This window comes from Cladophialophora psammophila (assembly GCF_000585535.1).
Source record: "Cladophialophora psammophila CBS 110553 chromosome Unknown aczJe-supercont1.4, whole genome shotgun sequence".
Classification (NCBI taxonomy): Eukaryota; Fungi; Ascomycota; class Eurotiomycetes; order Chaetothyriales; family Herpotrichiellaceae; genus Cladophialophora; species Cladophialophora psammophila.
The window spans coordinates 630,653-645,960 of record NW_006912925.1 but is presented as its reverse complement, the minus strand read 5'-3'; the positions used below and the strand labels follow the sequence as shown (position 1 = coordinate 645,960).

The 15,308-nt window shown below is 51.5% G+C and overlaps 6 protein-coding genes across 6 annotated transcripts; 1 reads left to right on the top strand and 5 right to left on the bottom strand.

Moving 5' to 3' along the window:
• Positions 1-1,888: 1,888 nt before the first annotated feature.
• Positions 1,889-3,114, top strand: A1O5_03152 (uncharacterized protein; the record flags this gene model as incomplete). Its single annotated transcript, XM_007743765.1, has 2 exons — positions 1,889-2,075; positions 2,123-3,114. 2 exons carry the CDS (start codon positions 1,889-1,891, stop codon positions 3,112-3,114), a joined length of 1,179 nt encoding a protein of 392 aa, XP_007741955.1.
• A 971-nt stretch (positions 3,115-4,085) lies between these two features.
• On the bottom strand, positions 4,086-4,487 carry A1O5_03151 (uncharacterized protein; the record flags this gene model as incomplete). Its single annotated transcript, XM_007743764.1, has 1 exon — positions 4,086-4,487. One exon carries the CDS (start codon positions 4,485-4,487, stop codon positions 4,086-4,088), a length of 402 nt encoding a protein of 133 aa, XP_007741954.1.
• A 1,442-nt stretch (positions 4,488-5,929) lies between these two features.
• A1O5_03150 (uncharacterized protein) lies at positions 5,930-6,699 on the bottom strand (the record flags this gene model as incomplete). Its single annotated transcript, XM_007743763.1, has 2 exons — positions 5,930-6,554; positions 6,605-6,699. 2 exons carry the CDS (start codon positions 6,697-6,699, stop codon positions 5,930-5,932), a joined length of 720 nt encoding a protein of 239 aa, XP_007741953.1.
• Positions 6,700-9,561: 2,862 nt separating this feature from the next.
• A1O5_03149 (uncharacterized protein) lies at positions 9,562-9,835 on the bottom strand (the record flags this gene model as incomplete). Its single annotated transcript, XM_007743762.1, has 2 exons — positions 9,562-9,733; positions 9,780-9,835. 2 exons carry the CDS (start codon positions 9,833-9,835, stop codon positions 9,562-9,564), a joined length of 228 nt encoding a protein of 75 aa, XP_007741952.1.
• Positions 9,836-10,591: 756 nt separating this feature from the next.
• A1O5_03148 (uncharacterized protein) lies at positions 10,592-12,392 on the bottom strand (the record flags this gene model as incomplete). Its single annotated transcript, XM_007743761.1, has 5 exons — positions 10,592-11,060; positions 11,123-11,173; positions 11,233-11,291; positions 11,344-11,978; positions 12,038-12,392. 5 exons carry the CDS (start codon positions 12,390-12,392, stop codon positions 10,592-10,594), a joined length of 1,569 nt encoding a protein of 522 aa, XP_007741951.1.
• A 923-nt stretch (positions 12,393-13,315) lies between these two features.
• A1O5_03147 (uncharacterized protein) lies at positions 13,316-14,898 on the bottom strand (the record flags this gene model as incomplete). The annotated part of the gene is made up of 4 exons (XM_007743760.1): positions 13,316-13,519; positions 13,631-13,958; positions 14,008-14,519; positions 14,572-14,898. 4 exons carry the CDS (start codon positions 14,896-14,898, stop codon positions 13,316-13,318), a joined length of 1,371 nt encoding a protein of 456 aa, XP_007741950.1.
• Positions 14,899-15,308: the final 410 nt, after the last annotated feature.

Sequence of the window (15,308 nt, the reverse complement as noted above, 5' to 3'; positions counted from 1 at the left end):
CCTAGGTACGTTGGGACAAACGAGGCAGAAGTATTACGAGCTACCGAGTACAGGAACGGGAAAGGCAGTGCCAAGGCGCTAAGGTTTGTCATCAGATAATCCGTACCGGGGAATCTGCCCCAATCAACCCGCTTCTTTGTATATATGTACTAGTACCGAGTACTGGGGCCATGACAGCCACAACAGACCGAGGCTCTCCTGGAACAGCTCGCGGCTAGAGCTATGCTACAATTCCCGATTGGGGAGAGATTCGTCGAGGTTTAAGTGCTGTATGGGAGGATCTTGTTGTGCGCGCATGGCAAGTAGGCAATGAGTTTGAGATATAGGATTGTTTTCTATATTTGCAGTTGTCGTTCAGGTCCCCTCTTCTCATTTTTAACCCGATACTAATTGCTCGACTCCTTATTTTCCACTGCTTGTTGCCGATCTGTCTCTTGTGCAAGGCTTTTGCGCAACCTTTCCTTCCAGTACAGTAGGGCGGAGATGACTGAGAGTAATAATAGGCCAACTGTCCCAAGAACGATACCTGCTATACCTCCTGCGCTTAGTCCACGTGGTTTGCTCACATAGTTGGTGGCCGCAGAATTTTCAGCCGAGACTGAAGCGGAACTCGGTAATGTCACGGTCGTGGTCATTTGCTCCGTGGTTCGTGTCGATGTGTTTGGGCTTGTCGACGTAAATGAAGTTGGTATGCTGGAGGTGGTACTGTTTGTCGAAGTACTAGCTATGATTTGGAACTACGAAGTGCTGTATTGTTCGCCAGATACAGGTTCATAAATGACGAAACAATACATAATGTGGGCATCGAGCTCCGTGGGCGGTGTCCAGAAGGTCTCCTCTCCGCTTCCTACGCCCAACGATTAGTAGAGTTCGCCAGACGAGAGACTGCATACCGTCATCGACAAGATCCCTCCAGGCAACCCCGTTGCCTACATGTTCCAAATACAAATCTATCTAGAAGCAATTTAGCTTTCACACAATGTCGTGGGTTAACTGTCTCACAGGTCCATTGGCGCCCGTCCATGCTATCTTGTAGCTTTTGCCAACCTCTGCTTCAGGAGGGAACGAAGTAAACGCGATTTCGGTTGTGGCGAAGGGTAGTAGCGACAGTGCCGCTACGTATAACTGAACATGTGTCTGTCGTAAGAATCGCATCGCTCCAAGCAGAGGCTCAGCAGCGGAAAGTTTGCAAATGTCAGAGGGGGGCTTAGCCTTGTAAATCGATCAACGCAGGCCTAAAAGCTCCCAATTTTGAGACACAAACTAGAGCCATGCAGGGGTCTATTAAGCGGGCTTTCTCTCGATACTTGTTCGCGTCCTTGCGCCGACCCTTAATGTACCTACAGTACCTGGCACTGCAACGGTGGCTTGCGGTGGCTTGCATTTCTTGGCAGTCCAATCGAGATTACTAGCTAGGTACGAGGTAGTTGGCTGTTCGATGCACATACCCAGTAGGAGGTGAGGAGGTCTCAGAGACTCCTTTCCTAAAGGGGTTTTATGCCTACCATCAATCGATGGTCAAGGGATGGACGGTCTAATATCATCAGTTCAAGTACGAGGTAGAGCCAAGTGGGTTAATATCAATCTGGGCGTTCAATGCTCATGGACACCCATGTTCATCAAGGTGGGTTAAATTTAGCCCGCGACTGGTGAGACGCGGGAGCCGCGGTTGCCGCGGGTGAGCACAGGGCGGCATCACCTATGCCCCAATCTGGAGTAGCCTCGAATATTCATCTTGGCATATTTGTCCAATTTGGAACCCAAGCTTGCAGCTTCTATGTGCATCTTCGAAAACTTGAAAACGATCTTCTGAACGACATAGGCTCCAACAGCCCTATTTCAGGGTCGGATTCCTCGGTCCAAAAATCCACCGCTACCTGGCGCCACAATGCCCCCGATTCCGGCTCAGAGTCTGCGACGTCTGTCCAAGTTCCCTCGGAAATGGGCGTATCCGGCGCATTTGGTCGCTGGACGGAGGGTTGGCGGATACAAGTACATTTCGGTGCAAGCGACGCCAGCAACAGACACCAGCAGAATCAACCTGGCGGGTAGATCATTGACCGCTGCTTCACCCGGTTAGATAAATCTCCTGCTCAGAGGGTGCACCTACTAACTCATTTAGACGCTTCATTCGAAGTCATTGGAAGCCCATACTCGCTGCTTTCGGTCACCCTCTCTCCCTCCCAGGAGCTGTATACTCGTCGCGGAACACTGGTGGCGTTTTCTGGAGATCCCAACGGGACTGTCTCGACCTTGCGAATCCTCAATCCCGTTCGCCGCGCCCTGATCGGTATTCCTTTCCTGTACCAGAAGATCACGTCGACGTCCCCCGCCAATGCTCTTATAGCCACGAGGTCGCCAATGACCACATTCGCTGTTTTGCAGCTGGATGGCACGATGGACTGGAAGCTGGCGCAAAGAAAAGCCCTGTTGGCATGGACTGGCAGCACGCTCTCCGTGAAGCCGAGTATAAGCACGAGATTTTCGCTCGCATACTGGGGGAGTTCTAACGTCACCGGAAGAGGACTCCTGGCGCTCGCAGGTCAAGGCCAGGTTTACTCTGTTGAACTTGCAGAAGGGGAGACGTACATAGTCCATCCTTCCAACATACTCGCTTACAGCTCATCATCACCTTCTCCGGCACCTCTGCCCTTTCGATTCAAGTCATCAAGCGTTCGATTCCAAATACCTCTCCAGCTCGGAAACTTCTTCCCTTCGTCGAAATTCGTCGAGACGTTAAAAACTAGCAACACTTATAAGTTCATGGCCAATATGCTTTACAGAATTCGAACCTGGAGCCGAAGGACTATTTGGGGGGACCGGTTGTTCTTACAGTTTAGCGGCCCGACAACGCTCTTGATTCAGAGCAGAGCTGCGAGGGTAAACGATGTCTTAACCGCCCAAGAGGTGAACGAGATTGCAGATACCCCGGCAGGGACTGTTCAGGAGGCTATTTCCAACGTCCGCTCCACGGGCCCCGAACTGTCCAAGCCCGGTTTTGCCGTGCCTGTCTCGCCAGCTGCCTCGCAGCCGAGATTATCAATGGCAAGCGTCAGCCGTGATGGAAAGGTCACTTTCGATACCGCGCAGAACTTGGATCAGTCCAAAGGATAGACCTAAGTCACTCGAGAACAACATGTACAATACCAAGACACGAAATCGGATATCTGTTTTGCTCAAACCTACCGGTCAGTCCGACCGCCGTGTTTAATGATCTCAGCCAAATCGCTTTTCGAAGCAACCCAATTCATTCTGTGAATTCATTGCCCCTAAAGAATGATTTCGCCCTTCTCGAAATCTTGGACCATCTAAGCGCCGAATTTCCAACTAGCCGGGAAAAGCGGTCTCGAGCGACAAAGCATCGCGGATCCTAGTTAGAGATAGATGGGGTCTGCCATGAAGAACCAAATTCCCAGGCGGCCAGCGGTTGAGTATCTACGCCAACTACGCTGTGTAACATGAAATGTCCATGAGGCCGACTCATTTTCCCAGACCACTCTACTTCCTGATGTTTCTCACAGTCAGCGCGAGCCACCGCGAGGACAAATTTTATCCCTGTAAATTGCGTTCTCTTCTCCTGATGGCATTACGCTCCTCTGCACTGGTCTTCTACGAGACACCAAAACCTTGTTCCAATGGCAATTCTAGCAAAGAGCACCCAATCTGGTAATGACCATCTTGGATAACGACATATCTTTTCTCAAGACCGGGCCTGTCTCAGAATAGTTGACCGTCGAGTGGCTCCATTCAGGTTGTGAAAAGCTATCCTTTCTTCCAACATGGTTTGGTTCCTTGCGATGAAGAGAGCCGTCAATCAATCCGACGGGATTCTCAATATTCAAATTCTCTCCCACCCCCTTTCTTCCTTTCTTTGTTCCTAGGATCCAATGCTTCACCGCTTCCTTGCGTACCACGAGGCCAGAATCTCTGTGGTCATATCTGCGTGGTTGACGTCGAAGTTGTTTTATCTTGCTGGGCGAATTTTCTCACCTTTCCCGCTGTATCCGCCTTCAGCATGCACATGATACTTGCACCCCTGATTGACCGGAGCAAGGGGCTGCGGGCGCTTATCATCGTTATCACCATCAAGAAGACAAAGGGCGTCCCAGACCAGACGTATTAACCGAGAACCCGGTTTTAGAACACAGCGCACCGAACTCTTTGTCGTATTCCTCTGCTCCCTCCCGATTCTCCTGACCCAAAAAGTAATCATATTCATAGGCGAGATCGTGGGTGAATTGATCGATCACCAACTTATAGAGCGGGCTAGATTTACTGACGTTGTCTAGGACCCAAGCAACCTTGGCCGGCCTCACCTGGTCGTCTTGCCAGTGCTCCATCAGATGATCGATAGGTCGGTTTTGCCAGTCCGGCATGCAGAACTTCTCCGCCAAGACCCATGCCTTCATAATGGAAATGGCCTTGTCATCTTCGTCCGAGAAGTCGACCTGATCGGTATAGATGTAGGTGATCAGATGATGGATCATACCGGGGTCGCTGTCATCGGAGAGTTTCACCTCATTTGTGAGTGACTCTTCCGTTCCGGACCCGAGACGTTTGGCACAGAAAGGACATCTGGTAACGAGGAGTTCCTCGTGAACGAGATACGTGTGCTCGCCCGCTGAAATCGTCACAATAGGAGATGCTGTGAAGCTGGCACAGGTCGCCGTTAACCGACAAATGAACTCAAGCGTCGGCGACACTCATTACTATGGTATAGACCTTGATAGAGGGATGTTCTGATCACTTCCCGGACCGGGAGGACTGTCAGGAGCATTTTCCATGTCCGCGGACCACAATGATAGCAAAACGAAACAGGCAGGATTGGATCGCAGAGCAAGGACTAAGTAAGGAAAATGAGATAAAAGCGGACCTGGAAGGCAGGAGTCGATGGGAAGAGAAAGGGGCAAAGCAAAGAAAACGTGTGAGGTGAAGTGAGGTGAGATGGGATGGGACGAGAGTGACGCCCCTTTTGACCTTTGACTTGTATGCATCTCAACTTCAACTAGCCACGCTCTGATCCACTTCACCCCTCGGAGACGGAAGACGGCCGACCTTAGACCACGGTGTGATGGAGATGGCAGAATCCCGAAAGAATCTCGCTTGCAGTCAAAGAAGAAGCCAGCTCATGCGCGTCTTTTCCTATGATGAAGACCCAAAGCCATCGGGTCACACTCACTCACTCACTGCTTCTCCTGCCTCTCCTGCCCACCAGGCTGTCTGGTAATATAACGCAACTTTGCGTTGCATTCTTGCAGCCTGGCAAGCAACAGAACGTAAGGGGTCTCGCTTCATTAGTCCGTTGGTCAGTCGGCCAGGTGCTGTTTGCACAGGCACAGACACAGGCACATGCACTTGTCGTCCGATTCTTTGCCTCGACATCTTTCAGCCAGACATCCATACGGTAGATCAATGCGGCGCTGCCTCTTGCGTTTCAAACTCGCCTTGAGGAAAAGAGGCATATCTGCAACGCATGTAGAGACGAGGAGGATAATTCTATTACTCTCTGTGCTGGGTAGGTCTGTCTGCTGTTTGTTGAATCTGTTTGTCAAACCAATGTCAAGGGAGTCGCCATTGTCCCTACGCAGAACAATCTGTCCGGCATCCAAGAGTGAGCTCGTCTCTTCGTGGTAATACATTCTCAGCAGGCTAGGCAGTCCCCAGAATCCATCATCCACGGAAAGTTGTGCTCTCAATCACAAGATCTCAACCCAGCAAAGCTCTGTTCTACTGTGTCTCTTGTTTTCCCCCCCTTTGGCTTTGACCATCTGATTTCTTGTGTCTCGCTGGTGTCTCGCCTCGGAATATGCGTGCAGTGCTGTCTATGGCATCGTCCCTCCGTGTCCCACACATGCCAGTTCACACCTGCCGGTCTCTGCCCATGGAGAGAGATTTTGGGATGGCGGAGTTGTTCGAGGGTATTCTCTCGCTATCTAACAGGACAGGGAGTCCCTTCGCTATGGACATGGTACTTGCATCCCAGCCGGCTCGCCGGGCTCGGCACCATGCGATCTTCCCTGTTGCAAATCGAGAGAAGCTGGCAGATAAACCTCAAGATGGGAAAGTCATGCATTAAGAGCAACGGTTCAGCCTCTTCGAGCCGGCCCGGCGCTATTTCCAGTTCCCATGCAAACTGGTCGACGGCTAATTTGTAAAGTGCAGTCATGTTGCTGACGTTGTTCAACACCCAAGAGATATCGTGGAATGAGAGACGATAATTCGACCAGTATTCCATGATATTCTTCATAAGTTGATCTTGCCATAATGGGATGCCGAATTTGTCTGCGAAGGCCCAGCATTTCAATGTCCTTATAGAATCGTCGTATTCATAGGGTCGCGTCTCTTCAAGTGGTCGGTAAATCCAAGAGGCAAATTGTTCAAAGACTTCGGGGCAGTCTTCTGGAAAGTACACTTCGTTCGTCTGCGCCTCGATCATGCCAGACACAAACATCTTGGCAAAGAACGTCGAATTTACGACCAATACGTCCTTGTGGATCCGGTAAGTTGCCTTCTCTTGACCGACTGAAATTGTGATGATGGGGGAGGCGGCAAAGCTAAGAATGAGTTAGGGTCTTGAAGGGAAGCCACGGGATTGTGCACTGACTGTGGCAACTTAGCTTCTACCCGATCGGTGACCAATGTGCTGCTTGAAGTCTTCTTCTTCGAGCCAGAGTCTGTGTCTGACTCGTTCGGGTCCATGATGTGGATAGAGGGAGACCACCAGGGTTGAGGGTTGCGCCGAGGCATTCGGTAATGGGTTCAAAAGTGAGGAAGCATGGAGTATTTCACGTGGAAGCAGAGAAGTTGAGAAAAACAAACAACACTCCCAACAGCTCATGAGAATTTGTCGCACGCCAGTTCCATTCTTCACTCACACTGTCGTTCTTGCATCGGGAAGATCACGTGGGGATTCACTACCCAGGCAGACTCTTGTTGGCTCAGTCACACAGTTCAAACCCATTGGGTGTCGCCAATCTCCTAGTATTGTTAGAGAGCGGCGTGTCTGCAGTGTCTTGGACGTGATATATCTGTCATCTGCCAGAAGGAAGAGGCGAAGAGCGAATGGAATGAAATGACTCGAGCAAAGAGCAGCGACATCAACTGTCCGCTGTGGACATCAGAGCCGACAATCGACTGCAGCGAGTCCTTCCCAGGGCGTGGTCTGATGATGCGATCTGGTGGACTTCCAGGTAGAGACGCAGGAGTTGATGTTGATGTTTGGATCGGTGGCCATGATGGCTGAGAAAATTGGCGAGTGACTGGTGGTGGAACATACTGCGGGGTGAATATCTGATCTTGTTGCTGGGGGGAGGATGCTGGGATGGGCGATTGTTGACGAATTTTGATCAGGGCAAAGAGACCGCGGCGTTGAAGAGACGTCGACCGTAGGGAATGAATGATCTGGCAAGTCGGGCTCGTTTGTTGCTACCGATGTTCGTTGTCGTAGCTTCTCAGGGGATCCAGCCTTTGCAGAGGGTTGAGCACGAATGAGTCCGTCATGACTTTGTGAAGCATGTTCTTGTCGTGCAGATGTCCAATCACCCAGGCTATGGACCAAGGGTACAGGATGTGGGACCTCCAATAGTCCGTCGACTCATCGACAAATGGCGTTCTGCAACTTTTCCATGCAGTATTTCTCGGCCGAGATATAGGCCTTCAGACGTGGGAATATTTGATCTTCCTCATCTACTTGAAGTACCTCCAATCGGCAGCCAAGTCAAATCCCTGACAGGGGTATTCTGGGAGGTCAACCACCTTCTGCTGCGCTTCGATCGTACCGTTGTTGGGGCAGACGGCAAAGAATGGGGACTCTCGAGGCAGGAGATCTCGATTGACTCGGTAGCTTGTTTCTTACTCGCCGACAATGATTTCCACAACAGGAGATAGACAAAAACTGTGCGTGAGGATCAGAGTTAGAACCATCCACTCGATGTTGCAAAGGGGTGTTCTACCTTTCAGCCTGGTGATCCATGTCAGAGGCGGAGTCTTCTTGAATTCGATAATTTTCCCGGCCTACCGGTTTCAGGTCCTCATAGCCTGGAGGATGTTGTTCGAGGTAAAGACAAAGCAGTCACGCATGTGCAGGAGCGAATTCGAGTTGCTGCAAAACTTATTTCCACAAGGGTGATTGACGCACGAAATAGGGGGACAAACATGTACAGAGATCCAGATGAATGAGAAAAGCAAATAACAAATAGAATGAACTCAGGTACCTCGTTCGCTTGTGGAATCGTGCCGGGGAAGACGCTGAGTAAGTGACCAGTGCTCCCAGCCTCCAACCAAGCCACCTACCTGCTCTGGCGCCGTTCTGACGTGAACGCTCTGGCAAACTCGTCGGTACGAGGAGAGAAGAGACAGCAGGCCAAATGCACGAAGAATGGGCTGATTCGTCAGGTGGCACCGGACGAGCACCGGGGTTTCCATCAAGTCGATGCTACCTTTCGAAACAGAGCATGTAATTCATGGAAAGTAAACAAAAACAAGCTTGAGATGTTCTGCTGTTTTTGCTGCTCTTTGGCTGGCCCCCTTTTTCAAAGTTGCCCAAGCCCAGCCTCGTCAATTACAGCGTTGTGCCACGGCGCCGCCGAAGGGATCAGAACAGCCGGTGCGATCATATTGTTGCTGAACAGCACCAGGCAGATATTTCGATGTCTCTTGATACCACTTTCACCTTGTTCGAGATCTTATTGGCAGTGATGGACGCGCGTGAAACAAGAACCCCGATTATCGCACTCATTGTTTGCTCTCAAGGTCGTCCAAATTGCAGTTGAAAAGTGCAGCCAAGATTGTTGACCCCGAATAGAACTGGGTAGGGCTTTCCAGCATGGGCAATGACTGCAGGGACAGAGTAGACGGTCACGATTGTGGTTGTAGCGCAGCTCCTGAATCTTCACAATTCAAGATCAGCCAGATGGGCCAGACCCTTGCATATCCTGTCTTCCTGTCATATAGCCTTTTTTGTCAAGGCAGGAGGCTGTTTGTCTATCAGGGCATCCGATATGTTGATTTAGTCCATTTGCCTCATGCCTTGTGTCTTTTGCCGCGCCCTTTTTGAGGTAATGCTGGAGGTTCGACGTCTTTTACGATCGTCAGTCTTCTTCTTTTTTCTGACAGATATCACCTTCTTTGTGAACGTGATAATGACATCCTTCCAGGTCTGATGGCGGAGTGCTATCTCTTTGAAGATTGTTCGTGGCCTAGAACAACCTTGCAGAAATCTCTGTGTAGGTTAGCAAGTCCTTGAGCGCTTTCTCCACGGCAGTCCATGTCATGCTCCGATCTGTACTGACGAGAACGACAATTCACCAAATCGTGAGATAATTGATCCAAATATATTGCTGAAGAGGAATGGTGTCTTGCGTGTTCTCAGCCACCACTGGCAAGAATCGAGGATGTATATATTGATAGCCGCAGAGGGTTCTGAGGTTGTCCAGAAGAGCATGTTGGAGATTTGGGATGCAGTGCTTGTCGGCAAGTATCCAGGCTTGTAAGGCAGACATTGCATCGTCATTATGGTTAAGTTCGAGGATCTCGTGTTTGTAGGTTTATTCTACTACAAATTTAAAGGCTCGACACGGGTCCTCTGGAAGAATGATTTGGTTCTTTCGTTGTTCGATCTGTCGAAAGGCAAGCCCTGAAGAACTCGCTCGCCTCTGTCAAGCGATTCTTGTGAATGAGAAAGACTTGTGCTGGTGATCCGACAATCACCTTGACGACCGGACTTGCATATGCACTGAAAGGTCAGTAGCTTTGCAAGAGTGATCAAAGCAAGGGCTCACCTGTCGACTTCGGAGTCTTCTTCCTGTATCTCATCCTCTTCGCTAGCAGCCGACATCTTCGATCCTTCAAAGACCCGTGGGCATTGATAAGCCTTGGTTTCTCCCGCAATGTGCTGTGCAACAACTTGCTCTTCGCGGGCTCGAAATCGACCGGCGTGTTGGGTGTTGAGTTGTGCTGAACCTGACTGTTGAAGCCATGGTGCCGAAATGAGAGGCAGGCACATCTTTTGGCGACAGAGAAATAGAATAATGTGAAGTAAAAGTAAACTGAAGTGAAAGGGATAAATATATGCAGGTAGGTGATGGCGACGTAAGTCGGTTTCCAACTCAACTGGGTGGGCCATTTCACCTCATATAAAGAGGAAGGTCGGCATAAAACAATCAACATGATGTGGTTCAAAGTCAGCGAGCACCTGAACATTCTGACAAGAGAACATGGTGTGATCCCTGTCTGACATCTCAACGTTGTCCTCTGTTTCCGAAAATGCGCCCATGTTACGCCCTTACACCCTCTTTAATCACTCCCAGTCTTCGATCCAAAAGCTTCTACTGGGTTGGCAGCTCCCACAACGTGCATCTCCTCAGATCGTAAACCTTGTCCTCCTAGATGAAAGGGTTAAATTTTGCACTTAATACAATGAAGGTTCTTCTTCGACAACGACGTCGAAGGACTTTTTGGGACGTACATTATCATCATTTCAAATGTCACCCTGCAAACGCCCTTCCATCCATCCGCTTGAAGTCAAATTTCCCGGAAAAGGCTTCCTGCACATATCCATGTTCGATATACCCACGTCCCGTACGCTGTGGCTCTAGAAAAATTGATTGGATTGGAGCGGTGGAGCCCACAAGACAGGGCCGATGCTTTTGCTCAGGTCGTCTGGCGGGTGGTACCACTGTCCTTGCGCGCCCGCCGAAGGCACAGGACTGAATCCGATCAACTTCTGGTTTCCAGGAATCTGCTGGTAGTTCCGTTTCTGTGATTGATTGTCCAGCTGCTTGAGAGCCAGGCTTTGCGGAATTTTCATGTACTTTGGGATGTCGCTGCCGAATTCTGGGTAGTTGCCAAACATGTCTCTGGCAAAGGTGAAGGATGTCAGGTCGTTGAGGTGACGGCGGAACAAGTCTGATAGTTGATATCTACCAGTCTCTCGGTTATGTACATAACAATCACGGAGATCATATGGCCACACGAAGCGGAAATGTTGCGCCAGTAGCGCCCAGAACTTGTTGGAACAGTATTTGTGATAGTGATAGATGAATCGCTCGCGGATGCCCGGCCTAGCAAAGAAGAGGTCAGACCATCTTGTCCCCTCGAAGAGTATTGCTGGGAAGCCACATACCAAACAAAAAAATCAATAGCGTAGGCATGTTTTTGAGCCAATTGCGACGGCCTACGTGCTGGTCAGCGCTGTTGTTACCACCATCAGACAATGAGAGAGGGCTGTAGTACCTCGCCTTGTACCAAGAAGGCAGCCTCATCATATTCTCCTCCGAAGGGTTGAGGTGGCACTTTATCTGAAGTCAGACACACCTATGGCCATTGATTCGAGTGGCAGCATACCTGGAGTAGTAAATCCATGATGCAAATAACGGCCAGACGATCGACGTCGCGGGAATTGGCCCATACTTTCTGGTCGACATCACGCAAGATGCGCCACGAGGGACCTAAGTTGCTAAGGGTGGGCTCATCCCAGCCCGCGATGACAGCGCGGACGGCAATGTCGTCGTGGATTTCGTCGTCCCTGAGTCGAGAACAGTTGTGAGTCTTCCAATTCTGCAACGTGTCGCTCACAAAATTCCACATCTGTTTGTGAGGGTGGGTGTTGGTGGTGTGGTGAGAGCACGTGCACGAGGACCCACTTTCGGGAAACGAGAGCGGAATGGGCGAAGGCGTGGTGGCTGTGGTGCTGAGAGTGTTACGGTTGTGGGGGCCGGACATTTCATCCAACTCGAGCGGTACCCCCCCTAACCCCATCGGATTGAAGGTTTGCTCATCGAACATGGCATCCGAAAAGTTTAAATTGAGGCTGTCATCGAGGGGGAAGCCGAATTCAGCCTCGCCGTGGACGTTACACACAGGCCCGCGCGGCTGATGGCCAGGTTCGCTGCGGGCATCTACCTGGGGATCGTCCACGACCACCACGGGCGACCTGGGATGGCCGGGCAGCGAAAAGGGCGGAGAGAAGTCGGCGCCTTCTAGCAAGCCTTTGTTAGCCGCCTCAAACAATGCCACAATGTCACCCATTGCAACATACCCTTCTCCGTAGCGTCGTCGTGGCGTGTTGCCTCCGAGTCTTCGTCCAGGTTGATCTGGGCGAGGGAATATATCGTCGCGAGCTTGCGTCTGAGAGAGCGGCATTCGGTGCGGGCGGTCTCGAGCTGCTCCCTCAGCTCTCGGCACACTTCGTTGCCTGACTGGCTTGTTAGATGTGCTACAAGAGACTCCAACTCGGCGATCTTGTTCTTCGTTCGGGCTCGAGCCTGACGTTGACAATGCCGGTCGGCCACCCGTTTCTTGTCGCGTCGTTTGTCGCTGATCTGCTTGGGCTTGCGGCTCGATGGCGGCGGCCCTGTGGCCAACTGGATGGGCAAGAGCACCTCGGAGGCCATGGTCTCCATCATTGATTCAGAGTGTTCAGAAAGTTCTCGTCGACGATGATGCTGTGAAGGTACGGACGACGGGATACTAGATGAAGCTAGGAATTAGCACACGGGGGGAATCCTGGAGAAGTCGGAAGAAGGACAAAGGACGCGGGGGCTGTCAAGGCTTGGCAATTGACTGTTGCCCTCGGCACATGCCGTCACGGCCTAGGGGCCACCGGGGCCACCACCACCACCACCACCACCCTCGCCCTTCTCGCCTTTCCCTCACAAGGCGCCTTGGGGTGCCCTCGGGGTGCCTCAACCTCCTTCAACTGCCAACCATTCCCAAAGCGCCCCTGCAAAACACCCTGGCGAAGCAAGCGAAATTTTTGACGGGGCGAAACATGTCGCTCGACACTTTGGGAATGAGGTGACTAGTTCCTATCAGGGTGGTCAGGTGGTATTAGGCTGTTATGGGAAGGAGTACGACTCGAAGCGACCTACTTGGGGAAGGTACTCCTTGGGGGGCCTTACTTACAAGGGAACGGTTGGGGGTTGTTGGGGCATTGGGGATGCTTTTAGGGAGGGTGGTAATAGGCGTCTAGGCATGCTTATGGGCGGGCTTATAGGTGTCCTTATCGGCATGGCTCTAGGGTACTCGGTGGGGGGGGGGGGAAATCAGGGTACTGACGGGGCTTTCTGACGGGCCTCGTCAACCCAAGTGACAGTCCATTATTCGTCTATTCAACGCCCCCTCGCAGTGACAACGTACCTGGACATCTCTACCTCAGATAATCAATTGTGCTTGTTGCAGCTCCATGCTGTGGTCAATGTGGTCAATGTGGTCAGTGTGGTGTATCCGTGACACAACGATTAGGAATCGTGCCCAGGATCTTCCTCTTCGATGCCTCCTGGTTGCTCCTGGGTGCCTCCAGGCACCTCTGGTTCTCCTACAATTTCTCAATCCGCTCGACATACTCAAACCGTTCTGTTGCAGGCACCCCCCACGCTCTCGCCAATTCATGGTATCTCCTCTTGTACCCGAGATGTTTCGACCTGACCTCAGCCGCAGTCTTCAGCTGATCTCGGCCGACTTGATGCTTGTGGGCAGCGTCTGGCCCGTCGGCGATCCGAGCGAATCTGGCATATGTCCACTGCGAATCCCCATTAGCTCGAGTTGAGACGCTCCTCGCAAAGGGTACCATGAGGGGTTGGGAGTGGGGGAACCACGTATTCTCGATAGGAAGGGGTTCCAGGGGCCTTACAGCTTCTGGGAGGAACGTGTGTTGTGTCAGACCTTGCCCAGCGAACATTTGCATGCACTCATCAACGATCTTGGTCACGCCTAAGGGCACCATGATCTTCGCTTGGGCAATGGCATATCTCCCGGCCACATTGCCCATCAGGTCCATGGTCTCTGCAGCATTCAGAACAACCAGGCGAAGAGCGTCGATCTCCATTCGCATGTCGGCGAGCCGTTCGATGTTGCTGTCGAACTCACCAATCAGTTTGCCCCGGGGCTTCTTTCTCGCATCCGTAGCTCGGATGAGTGCATGCTCATATGCGCGCTCAGCCTGTCCTAGCAGACGCATGCTCCAATACCGTCAGTTCGCAGGATGCGTGCCCTTGAAGACCAACTCACCAATGATGGATTCTCCCTGGACCAAGTCGACCCTGGGCGATTTCAAATGCTCGGCCTTCTCCCAGAATAATGTTTTCCACAGGAATCCTCACATTTTCGTACACATACTCACCATGGCCCTCGGGAGCACAGTCGTAGCCCATGATTGTCATGTATCGAACCGCCTTCAACCCTGGAGTATCCCTGGGCACAATCACGGTCGAGTGCCGCTTCCAAGGATCCGGATTGTCTGGATCAGAGCATCCCATCAGGATGTAGAACTTGATGTCCTCGTTCGCGATCCAATTGCCGTACAACTTCCGGCCGTTGATCACGTACTCGTTTCCTTCACGTCGAATGCGACACGAAATGTTGGTCGCATCGGAAGCCGCAACATCAGGCTCGGTCATTGAGTAGGCTGACAACCAGTCTCCGTCCAGAAGAGGCTGCATCCATTTCTTCTTCTGCTCTTCGGTGCAGTACTTGGCCAGAAGTTCAATGTTACCGGTATCTGGAGCATGGCAGTTGAGGGTCTAGATTCTCCTTCAGTCCATATCTGCACCACTCCAGCGCTTTCTCACCTACCATCGGAGCCCAGTAAACTCGCCCAAGAATTTCACAGCAGCATGAGTACTCCAGGATGGTGAGTCCGGGGCTTTCTTTGAAGTGGTTCGGTAGGAAGAGATTGAACAATCCTTCTGCTTTTGCCTTCTTTCTCAACTCTTTGATGTATGGCGGCATTGCCCACCGGTTCTTCTCCAGTTGAGCCTTGACAATGTGATCTGCCGGAATGCATTCATTTTCGACCCAGTCGTATACTCTCGCAATGATATCGATTGCTTTGGGGCTCAGCTTTGTCCTGTATCCTGGAGGGATCCGGGCCAGAGATGGGTGATCTGGTATGGTGGCCATGGTGTTGATGCCGTCTTGCCGTACCGAGTACGAGTTTTCGTAGTTGTGAGGGTGAGAATCCACATGGAATGAGGCTGTTGTTCGTCGTTTTGAACCAACGCACCAGGCCCACAAATAGCTGGACACCGGTTGCTGCGAGTGCCCAAGAAGGGAAGGCCGAGGTAAACAACCTCGTCAAGTTGCGGAGATGTGGTGGGTGGTCTCCCAGCACGGGCCACCGCAGAATGTCCGCGACTTCGATGCAATCGACGTCGTTTGCTCTGAGGTGGTGTTCTGCACGCATCCTGCAGACAAGCTGTTGTGATCCCACTTGATCCCAGCCATGCTCTGCCATGCTCTGCCATGCTGTGCCATGCTGTGCCATGCTGTGCCATGCTGTCTCGGCTACTGGTTCATCCAAGACGGCAACA